The sequence below is a fragment of the Leptosomus discolor genome, chromosome 7 (genome assembly GCF_034619465.1).
Source record: "Leptosomus discolor isolate bLepDis1 chromosome 7, bLepDis1.hap2, whole genome shotgun sequence".
Lineage (NCBI taxonomy): Eukaryota > Metazoa > Chordata > Aves > Leptosomiformes > Leptosomidae > Leptosomus > Leptosomus discolor.
In genome coordinates this window covers 56,407,378-56,419,540 of record NC_141397.1, presented here as the reverse complement: position 1 = coordinate 56,419,540, position 12,163 = coordinate 56,407,378, and the positions used below count along the sequence as shown (strand labels likewise).

The 12,163-nt window shown below is 38.7% G+C and overlaps 1 protein-coding gene across 1 annotated transcript in view; it reads left to right on the top strand.

Annotated features, from left to right (window-relative positions):
* ATP11B (ATPase phospholipid transporting 11B (putative)) overlaps window positions 1–10,708 on the top strand; it is a 52,885-nt gene extending 42,177 nt beyond the window's left edge. Inside the window, exons 29-30 of the mRNA XM_086468609.1 lie at window positions 6,777–6,910; window positions 10,589–10,708. Coding sequence (XP_086324735.1) covers window positions 6,777–6,910; window positions 10,589–10,670 — 216 coding nt within the window. The 3' untranslated portion in view covers window positions 10,671–10,708. The remainder of the gene's footprint in view (window positions 1–6,776; window positions 6,911–10,588) is intronic.
* The last annotated feature ends 1,455 nt before the right edge of the window (window positions 10,709–12,163 follow it).

The following is a 12,163-nucleotide window of genomic DNA, read 5'->3' as shown; positions in this document are numbered from 1 at the left end:
TTATCTACTTCTGTATTCTACAGCACAAATTAATGCAAAGACCGGATTCCTTTGAAATTTTTTTAAGATTACTATGTTGTTTAAAAACATCCAAATAGGTGCTGGGAGAACCAACCAACCTACGTTTTTGTAACTTAATTGCTGTTTGTTTAACTGAGGGGAAAGTAGGAGACAGGAAGGTGACATGGTAAACAATTAGCAGATAATTTTTAGTGGTTAACTGAAACAGATGATACAAGTCGTTGTAAAAGAGAAAAGCTTTGTATCTCCTCTGAGAGTGTGCTACACCTTTGCAAGCCAAAACTTGAAACGGCTTTTGTGTTTAGCTGTTCGTTGTCCCGCTGTGAAGCATATCAGCTTAGATTTGCAGACACCCCAGGGAGGTAGTAGTGGGGTGTTCTTGTTTTGTTCTAAATTCAGCGCTTACTAGCTTTAATACAGGCAAACTGCCGTATACCTCTTGAATTTTAGCAAACTTAGCAACATGTTGGGGAGATTGCTCTGCAAAAGCTTTTACAAGTTAGCTTTTAAAATTACTGGTTTATCAGTGTCATGAGAAGAAGTTACCTTTTTAAAACTTTGGGTAAATACATTTCTGGTAAACATCTGTGTTCTCACTGAATTATCAAAGTGGATTACTGGTGCATCATGTCTACACCAAAGGTGTTATGACAAAAGATTCTGTTAAGCTTTCTTAAAGCTAAACCCATTTTAAGGGTTGTGCAGCTGGCTGGTGAAAGAGAAAGAGGTGTCTAGGAACGCAGCACAGTAGCTATTAAAATACTAAAAACAGGAGAATGCTCGCTAACTTCAGGGGATTTTCTTCATATTATGTTTAAGGAAGGGCTTGAAAAAAATGGGAATTTGTTTTCTCCCTGAGTAACAAATGATGATGCAAATCCAACTCTCTTGTATGTCAGAATTTTTATACTTAAGTATCTGCTGGTAAGGCACCTGAAATACAAGCACTGAGTGCCTTATACTATGCAGTTGAAGTTGTGAAGTGCAGCAAAAAAAACCCAAGGATTTGGGTTTCTGTAGTTCTTTATTTGTAGCCCTCAGATGAAGTTTTGAAGCTATCCTGTGGATCCTTACCTAAAATAGTAAAAAAGGAAAATTGGTTAATAGATGGAAACTACTCTCTTCACTGTATTAAACAAAAACTAATTTGGAGTGAAGACCATGGGTTAGTTTCTGTGGTGTCCAGGGCAACTGTTTTCCAAAAGCAGTAGAGCAGAGAAAGCGAGAAAAACTAGGAACATGAAACAAAACCACTGCTTGGTGAATGTAGCTGTAAGCAGTTAATAGTGTCACACCTCACTTGTACATGCCCACTCAGTCATTGCATCCTTTGTGACTGCAGAACGCTTGTAGATTGATGAACAGACTTGGGCAGTTCCTTGCTGTTTGTTAGAGATGTGTTAAGAACCTCAAAAGGAGTACAGCCCCGGGTTAAACTGAGTGGTGCCTCGTTCTGCAGATGGGCTCACTGTTCTGTTGATACGCAAAAGGAGAATACCTCTATGAATGCAAATTAAAAGACAAGTACGGTGTTATAATCAGTTTTTATGTCTATAGGCTTCACAGTGTGCAAAAAATGTTCAAGTTCGTATTAAGTACATTTGTGCTGTACAGTTAAATCTTTGAGGGGGTCTTTTAAGTGTCTGTGTCATTCCTGTAAGTCAGAAATGCAGTCTTGTGTGTGCCTGTTAAACTCTTGCCGCTGAACTTCACTGTCACTTTTGTAATTTGGGATGAAGAGGAAATTGGGCAGCCCAGGTCAGGTGCAGGCTTTATGCTCAACTGGAGACTGAGGACTTCACCTTTCCTCTGTAGCTGCCTCTCCTGTTCTGTGAACATGTGAAATATCTATCTTAGGGTACTAACTGGGCCCCATTGTATCTCATTTCATTTTTTTTCTTTGTAAACAAAGTTTTGTGTGTGTATGTATGTATACAGGTCTCTGTGCTTTATAAGGACTGTCAGAAATCTTAAGCCGCATATGAGAAGTGTTCCTGACAGATGTTTTTAGATTAACTATATTTGTAGATTATTATTTTTTTTAACCTTTGGACAGTTTTTTAACCTATTTGCAGGGAAGGCTGCCAGCGCATAACGTTGTATCTGGGACTCTCAGACCGTACCATATGCCTTAGCACAGCCCAGACCCTGTTCTTTCCCCATCTACAGGCCCAGGAGTCTATTGTTGCCTGATTTTCCCTTCATCTCTGCACAGATCTGCTTTCTTTAGCTGACTCCAGGCTCCTGGCCCTGGCTTTATTACAGCCTTAATTGCTTGCCTGTATTTTTTTCCTCTAGTTACTGTTTCATAGGATTCCCCTCCTAATAGCTTTTGTATCTGATCCAGCCTGACCGTGCAGAAGTTGAGGGCAGACAGGTTCCTGTTCCTTTTACAGCATGTGTTTTCTGTAAGGAACATAAAATTTCCAAGAAGTCTATTCAAGCGCGAACATGCATTCGCACTAGTGAAGTACCCCAGAATATCTTAATATGCTAGACTTTGAACAAGGGTAATCTCTTCCTTTACAGGTTTGTGTATCGTGTTAGCATAGTGTGGTGCTGATCTGTTGGCTAGTCCTTAGGGTCTATTGCAGGAAGAGGGAATAAATGAGAGAAGAACAAACTATTTTGTATTTATCTTCAGTCACAAAAGTGCACAGATACACTTACCTGAAGATACTTTTTGTCGAATGACTTTGATATATCGAAATAATTTGGCATTTGTAAGTTTGATTCAAAGAGCTGAAGAGTAGAAAAACCAGAAAAATGTTGAAAACATAAGTGCCAGTGAAGTTGTTAGATGTCAACATTCTTGTACTTTCTTTAAAATTTTAAATCTAATTGTCTGGGATTTTGGTATACAGTATATTAAGGGTTAAAGTGAGGTTTACAGTAGGGAGCAAGTTTTAACTTAATTGTGGAATAGTAATAACCATCTCGTATATATTTTTGGAAACGTCCATGTGGCATCGGACATATTGGCAGCCAGGACCTGGGCTCAGGAAAATACCTGCAGTGCTCTTAACTTGATGTACAGGATTAAATACCTTGCCTGTTCAAAAAAATCCCAACTGTATATTTCAGTGTCATTGAATGTTTAGTTGAAATGTCTGTCTTGTGGCATATAGAATACCCTGTAATAAGACAAACTGAAATGGTCCTTTCTATTAGAAGGGGGAGAACAAATAAAACCCCTGAATCTGAAATCAAAATCTGAAAATGTGAAATAGTTTTCAAATTCGTTGGGGTTTCCCCCTTTTGTAGTCTACGGTGCGCAAAAATACCGAACTTCTAATACTTGTGCACTGATAAACAGTGTTTGATCCACCGATTAACTTGAAAAAAAATGCCTTTTTACCTTGTAAATATGCCTTGTTCTCTCAAGAACAAATCTGCAAAATGAAAGTTCATATAAAAAATGGTAACTGTTTTAAAGCAATGCAAGCATGGTGCTTTATAAGATTTGTTGCTTTTCTGTCCTTCTAGATGGAAGAAGATAAGGGTTCAGTCAGCTCAGCATGTGACTTTGCTGAAAGCAGGCACAGAGGGGAGGACAATAGGCAACTGCTAGATCCATCTAGCCTACCCGACAGTTCTTACGTTCACTAGGTAGTACTCCCACTCTACCCTAATGTGTGTGTATATATATATTTATATATATCATATATAGACAGTCATGGAGCCATCTCCAAAATACCCATATTTTTGGTATCTACAAGAAATTTTGCATCATAGTATGTGGGTTTGATTTTTCCTTATCAAGCTGAATCATTCTTTTAATTCTGCACTTCAGTTGCTTTTTGGTTTATTACATGAAATGGGCCATTGTCATATCAAGTATTATGTTTATTGTGATCCTGGATCTTGCCTTATGAAAATACTTTATTTGCAGCCCAAATATGAATAATATCAGCTATTTCTCTGTACTTACTGATTTATTTTATTTTTAAACCATTGTCTCTATTGCCTTTTGTTTCCTGAGAGTTTGTTTCAGGTCTTCGGAGATCATTATGCTCTACTGCCTTACCATGCCAGGTTTTACTTTGATATAAAACTGTGATCATAATTATCCACACGGAGAGCAAAGTGAGGAAAGGGACTCTTTAGCATAATACAAGTATCTTCCTTTCAGGTGGTGGATATAAATATGAAAATCCATGTTCACTAAGCTGTGATAAACAATATATCTACACATAAAACTGAATTTATTTTTTATCATTAATACTCTCCCAGTATTACTTTACACTTGACTGTGAGTTGATAAAACGTAAATGTTGTTTCTAGGCTTAGGTCACATATGCTTTTTTTTAGAAAAGGGTAATACTAACTTTTCCATAAATTGTGGTTCAAGCATGATCCTAGCTTTTTATGAGTATCTAACTTGAGAAGAACATAGGAGATTATAGTGAAGAACAGACACCAATCCTCCAAAATCCAGAGCTGAGGGTTCACTCCTTGGAAGTTAGTTTGGGTTACTCTTGGTTCCTCTTTCTGCCAGTCTTTGGATAATATCTAGGACTGCTAGCCCTCAGGTCAGCAGATTGTAGGAGAAAAAATGTCTGATCCATTCGATCCTACATAAACCCACTGTAATATGACCTTTTCCGGTAACTTTAAAGGTGTTACTTGGTCTGCTTCAAGATAACAGATGAACTAAATATTCTTTTTGAAATCCTAAGTGTAGGAATGATGAGAGTTTGTTTTGTATTGCTGTGAACACAACCATGAAGACCTCTGCATATGCAGCAGGAGCTTGCTTTCTGACCTCCAAATAGGAGTTCCCTCTGCTCTGTGTAATTTCTTGTCTGGCACACTGGGAGTGCAGTATGAAGTGGCTGTGGAGGTCATATTTGCTAGTACTGCAACGCTGCAAATTGTGCTGTTCCTGTTTACAGTATCTTCTGTGACAGTACAACTGTGACCAGATGTGATGGTCATCAAATAAGGGTGTTCAGGGACTCAAGCTCTGCTCAGGTGTGGTGTGGTTTGGTTTGGTTTGAACTGAAACCCCTTTTAGACTTGTCAGTTGCAGTGGTCCTGCTCCTGTCTCAGGTATTTACAGAAGTTAGCTGTCACAGTAAGTGTTCGTTTTGTGTCCAGAAGACCTCCCAAACGAGTGTGAGTTAGTCAGAAGTGTACGTTCTGCCTGCACTCATTCACGGCAGCAACCAAATCAGGGGTTTGAGTTTGTAATTGCTTTCTGTAAGTTCATACAACTGTTAGCTGACAGTCCTGTCAGCATCACATTGAGGTGTGACGGGAAGATCTGGAGGGACCATGGGGAATGCGGAACAGAGCTGAGGAAGGGGCAGGCAGAGGAAAAAGTGCATGGAAACCAGTTCTGCCTGTGTGCTCCCTCCATGTCCTACCAGTTTGGATTTTTCTCTTGGATTTCCAAATGCCTCACGTTTCTGTTAGCTGCCTCTTCTTTGTAGTGTAGGAATTGTTCTGTTGTGAAGCTGTGAACTGTCCGGTTGCCTGTTTTGGTGGATTAGGAAGGAATGCGTCCACTCATAGTAGACCATTCTCACAGGAACCTCTGAGGTCCTTTGCTTTCCTTGTGGCGTTGGGCAAGTGTGGTGGCAAGAAACCAAGAAATTGGGGTTGGAAACCAAAGTCTTTAGACAACAGTCAGCGACCTTTGGTCACACAGAGAAAAGTGGGGGGAAGCTCTTAAGGGAGCTGTGTCCTGTCGTAGGCTAAGATGTCTCCTCCTAGATGCTTCATTCACTGATGTCTGAGAGTGAGGTGAGGATAATGGATGCTTAAACTTAGCCTGTGTGTTCAGCATTTGTTTGACAGGGTGCTCTCGTGGAGAGTTGCAAATTACATTAAAAAGCATCCCCACACTCCACATTTTTATTTCCTTTTTGGAAATGATACTGGAGTCAGTTTTGGATATTCTTTCTGCAGCAGTACTGGATTTCAATTGGGTTTTAGTTGTGCTGCGGTTGACTAGCATGCAAAAACAATGTAGAGGAGCATACTGATAGATGGCACTTAACTTAGACCCATACATCTCTTCTTTTGTTTTTTTCACCTACAAAGAATGAACAGTAGAAAGTTTACTATGCTAACATTGAATTATTCTTCATGCTGGCATGAACGTGACTGAACCTTTCTAACATCAGCCTTGTTTGCATGTAGATAAAAGATATTCACAAAATTGGGAATGTGCTTTTGTTCCTTGCCAAGCCAAGGGTATCTATGGTAGCGAGATAATGTAAATTATTTTGGGAAGCTGCATTCTCCACTTCTCGTGGAAAAATTATTACTTACGGTCAGGTTGCTGCATTGTATTCTGCAGCCCTAGTTTGAAGCTTTCTCTTGATAGGTTTCCCTTAAAGTAGGGCAGACCTGCAGCTGATATAAACTGTTGTCCCTCCACTGAGGTTTATCGAGGCATCACAGCTTAAACTGCATGACGCTGGGCTCCAGAGATTCATTATAGCTCTAACGCAGGGAATTGCTAACCAGTTTGTTTCCAACGTTAAGCAGAGACGGTGCTAAGCGATTTCCGTACCCTCACCAAGGCTGCATTCAAACCTTGGGAGGATCAAATTTTAGCGTATATAGACCTTAGGAAGGGAAATGGTCATGTTACTCATCACTGTAGTTCTCCTATAAAATTGAAAAATATTCAACACTCTAACTTTAAGAAAACCTGCTTTTCCTAAGTGTTTTCTGATAACATCTTCATTGCTAGAATCTGCGAGTATTCTAATTTTATTTATTTATTTATTTCCTCCTTCCAGCTTACTGAGGCAGGTTCAGGTATCAACTGCTTGGACTCCATGTGCTGCTTCTCAGATGGGGAAACAGCATGCACATCTGTTAGAAGAATGCTGGAACGACTAATGGGAAGATGTAGTCCAACCCGGGTCAACAGGTGTGGCATTTCTCTCAATAGCCTTTGCTGCAGACGATTCTCCTATAAACTGGAACCTGATGAGCCTGCAGCAATAGATGTCTAGCAAACCAGCTGCAGGTTTTGCTTATTTAAGTAGGAAATGCAACTCTCTACTGTACTTTTTTCATCCTAAAAGATTAGTTTCTTGTTTCTTTTTGAGTGCTTTCCTTTGGGATGGGGAGGGGGGAAAAACAGTTTTCAAAAGATTTCTGTTAAAACGTTTAGTTTGGCTTACTACACGTTCTTGTGTTGTATCTATCGTAATTTCTCTTGATTTGTACATTCTTCTCTTTAGAAAATTAAGCCTTGCTGCTGTTTCTGTTCTCCTTTTTTATTTTTTTTATTTTTGTTTGCCTTCACAAATCAGGAGTTTGTAAAGTCAAAAGACTTTTTCCCTCTTGGTTCTTGATGTACAACCTCCAAATACTTACCTTGGAGCTTGTATTACTCCTGAAGATATACAAAAGGCTCACACTCCCCCCCTTAAATATAACTTCATTGCTAGAAGGAGAGTCTTTAAATCTTTCAGCCATTGATTGATATGAAGATGAAATATTTTTGTAGTATAACTTTTATAATCGATTTCTAAAATCAGAGTAATTGACAGAACAGAGCCTTCAGGTTCTAAGGATTTTGAACTTTTTTCGGTTCTAGAAGGTATATTGTCAAAATCATGTGTGCCATTCCAAAGTATGTGCTAAATCTTTTTCCTTCACAAACCACGTGTGAAACAAACCTCAATGGATAAAAGCACGTTAGAGTAATCGACTACGTCTAAGGAGCAATACTGCTCTTGCAGTCAGTGTAACTGTGAGAAAAGCTCTTACTCAATGTGCTGATGTGCCATCTCCCCGCTTCCAATTAAACAGGGATAGCTAACAAGCATGGAAATATTTGGGGGTAGAAATAAAAATAGTCTTTTGTACATCATAATCGCTCGCTCCCTGAACGATACCATGGTCCTTGGTTGGTCAAAAGGCGCAAACCTGAAAAAGTGGCATTTCACGCGCTTTCAAGGAAACTCATTTTGTGTTTGAACAACTTTGTCTCTTTCGGTTAAAGGTTGTGATATCATTCATTCAGTATGAAATCTTGTGTGGGTGATTTTCACTGACAAGCTTTGTCAGTTCTGATTCTGCCTTTAGGTATTGACTTGCTCTGTAGGGCATCTCTGTTCAGAACTCTTGTGTTGAACACAGTGTCTGTGGTTTCAGTCAGTTTCTCTCTTCTGGCTTGCTTATGAAATTTATTCCACGATTCTACAAATCTAGGGTATGATTATGCAAAATGTTTCATTCCATATGAAAAATGAACTGTTATGATTAAATAAATTTTTAATTCAAACTCTTGCTGTATAGAAGGTGGGCATGATGTATAAAATAAACAATTTAATAGATTTTTTTAATCTACAAGGTGAGCATTTAATTGGTCTAAAATCAACATTTTGGTAGCAGTTGCTCTAAGTTTTATGGGGGTTTTTTCCACTTTTTTGTAAAACTGTGCTTTCCAAGTGAGAAACTTCTCATGCTACTTCTTTCATTTATTGTTACTGAATTGGGGCAGATTTTTAGTTAACATTTTCCTTAGTAATATGTAGTCTTATAAGGTAGGTATTCTGTGTTTTATTTTCTGCAACGCATTTACATTTTTACAGTTTCCTAATTTTTTCACTCAATTTTTCTTTCTTTAAAACTTACAAATACTTATTGAAGATAACTCATATTTGACAGAATATTAAACACTTTTTGAAGATTGCTTTTTCTCAGGTTTCTTGTCTGCTTACCTCTTGTAATTTTCAGATGACCTTCCATCTAGCCGAATAATTTTTAGAGTTGCTAGAACACAGAAGTTAGTATTATGCTAATGAATATGCAAAACTGTCGGTGCTACACTAAGGACTTGAAGTTCTGTAGTTTTGACTTCTGCCTCTGGTTGAAATTACTCTGAACCATCTTCTGGTTTCACTTAAATTTATGTATGGTACAACTAGAAAAGAAACTTTCTAAAATTTCAGTCTTATTTGCTTTCTTCAATTTCTTCTACTCAGCATTGACACTTAAAACCTAGTCTAAAAGTCCAAGTACTAAGACTATACTTTCCCCTACACTTTCCTGGTAATACGTGAAAGTCTTTTGTTTATTTTTTAATGTACTAATTGCTTAAATCACATGAGGCAGTTACAAGTTGTGAGATGCTGAAGGTACAGTTAAGAAATCTATTTGGTGATTTAAAAATGCCTGTAAAATGGTTTAGCCTTTGTTTATGAGCTTGAGATGTTTTGATTTTCACCTAAAGCTGCTGCCTTCAGATTGCGCAGTCCCAAGGAGGATGGTCTTTTGAGTACTTGTGCTTTATAAAACAGCTTCTTGCTCAACCAGGAGGTAGCTGCAAATTATTTTTGTTGAATGAAGTGATGCTGATCAATACATTGTCTGTGAGAGTGCTGTAGAATGAAGGGCACTATTTTAAGTTAACATTGCTGTAGCTACTCTGTGTTGTATTCTGTACTCCTGGCACTCTGTCAAATATGATATTCTGTCAAATATGATAACTGAGCATGAAATCAAACAGGGTATGAAATTGAGAGAACTTTGGTGAATCAAAGTTGTACAAATGCTTGGAGTAGCGGGCCACAGGAATATAGTCTCTTGTACTTAATTTACTGCTTGTAAAATGTATTCAAGAAGTATTTTCTGTAGCTTCATTCACCAGTTAGAATATAAAATGTGTGGTGTGGTATGATAAAATGCATTTTTGTCTGTCTGTTCCATTAAATTGTCTGTCAACTCGTCAGTCATAAAATATTAGGAATCCTGGATCACACACATTTCTTGTACAATAGGATTCATCGCTGAATTGTTCAGGTCTCTCATTAGTGGTACCTGTGTCAAGGCGCTGCATGTAAAAGTTCTAAAGAAACAGCAGATTTCTGACAGAGGCAAATTTGGAGGATAAGTTCGTTACAGTTGGATTTCCTGCCTGCCATCCTTCTGGTTTTCAGCATTTCACATACAGTCCTATAATACTGTTCAACCAAGGATGGGATTCCTTCCTAACTAGAGAGGGACACTGCGAGATCCCCTCTAATCAAAAGCTGTGACGTGTTCGGTAGTTTTCCTGCTGCCTTGATTTTTAACTTAAATGTAACAGTCGAGGGATGAAATAGTCTTGGCTGTCGGTAAGTTTTGCTTTAGCCCGCAGGGCTGTTTAACACAAGAACGCCAGTACGCGGTTAGCTGGGTTTACTAGAGTGACCTTAGGCTGTCTCAGATCGTAGCATTCACAGGGCCTCACCTTACACATGCCACAGGCAGGTTTTCCTTGGGGCAAAATATTAAAATTTTACAACTTTATTTGTAAAACTGGCATATAAACCTCTGGTCATTTCAGTTCAAACTATCTGTAGCTGCGAGTAAACTTGGCCAGAAAGGGAAATGTGGAAGTGTTAGTTACGTAGTTGGCATGACTAACTGCAGTCTGTTTTCAAAGGCTTGAATGCATTGCAGGTGCCTACATGGAACTAATAGATCAGTCTTTTAAAGAGCTACACTTGCCTAATCTCGTAACACTCTTGCCTTTCACTTTCATAGACTTTTCTCCTCACCTCTAAATTATAAGTTCCCAGTCAGCCAAACTTTTCTTTTATTGTTACTTTAGATCATGGAGTTCATCGGATCCCTTCTATGCCAACGACAGAAGCATCTTGACTCTCTCCACAATGGACTCGCCCACTTGTTAACAGGGACATTTGTAAATGCCTTGTGGAAGCCATGTGGTGCTCACACACCTATAGTAGGTTCTGAAGAGAGTTCAGTGCTACATCCCTGCCCTAGAAAAGACTAGCATGACTTCTAAAAACAAACTGTGGCTTGTCTTGTGGCCAGGTGTCTCGACAGTAATTGCTTCCAGTATTTTTTTCTAATTATATCCACAGATTGCTGATTTTTTTTTTTTTGAAGGAACGCATTTACTCTGACAATTTAATCTTTTTTTGTTGCCATATGAGCATATTGGAATCCTGCATTTGATACCCGAGACATCACTGTAGCACAGTGAGAAAATCTTTCTCCTCCCAAATTCAAGTGATCCTATGGAACTGAATTTGCACAATGAAACTTTAAAAAGTTGCATTTTTCATGATGACCCTTCACATTAAACACACAGATTAATTTTGAGCTGTTTCTTATAGAAGCTGTCTTAGCGGTTTGCAAATCAATTTTGGTATTTCCATGGACGGTTACTGTATTCTATAAGCAATCAGTTTAGTAATTTTAAATACAACTCAAATATTTATGCTGGTGTATGAATGGCAATATAGTCGTCATTGCATTGAAAACCAGTTATCTTTGACAAATCAATAATTTGGAATAATAAGGGATATAACAGTTCACTGTTCTCTTAGTGTATAATTCAGAAGCCAGGCATCTTTTCTAACGCCCTGTGTGTTTTGTTAACAGTTCTGATCCTGATGTGGAAAAATGTGTAAGAATTGGTAGATTGTGCAGAAGTCTCACTAGCATAATTTTTTTTAATATTAATCCTTTTAAAGTTGGGGAATTTTTGCATGGTTGTTTTTTTTTCATGTATTTATATTTGGTCATGTTGTACTTTAAAGATACAATTAATGCTTCATTATCTTTGCCTGTCTGAAGGATCTGAGGCATTGATGGCAATGTTTTGGTACCTAAGTATGCCAATAAAAACAAATTGCACAGATGGAACTTCGAATGGTACATCCTGCAGGTACAACTGTTGTCCCAGTAGAAATGTCTCTGCATGTTTGGGGCTGGGTAGCGACATTGGCCTGTTCGTTCAGCTGCGGCGACTAAAGCTATTGGTTGTGCTCAGCGGTGGGAGACGAAACGGAGGCACTGCCGCCAGGGACAGGGTAGGGCGTTGCCTTAGGTACGGCGCTTCTGTGGCTGGAGGCTGGTAAAAATGCTGCTGCTTCTGGACCCTTGTTGATACCCACTTTTAAGTCAGTCTCTGACACTGAAGCCCCATCGATAATTGGAATAGTCTTCCTGTCAGACAGTAAAAAAGATGTCAGGCTGCATATTAAAATGCCCTCTGGGTGGAATAAACTGAATTGAATGCAGACTGTAAATAACACCTACAAGAACTTCTTTAATAAAGATGTGCTTAAGCGTAGGCTTTGGACAAAAGCAGTATTAGCTGCTTTCACCTTGCCTGCACGAGTTTCCACTGTTGGCTTAAGTGCTCTCTCCCAAG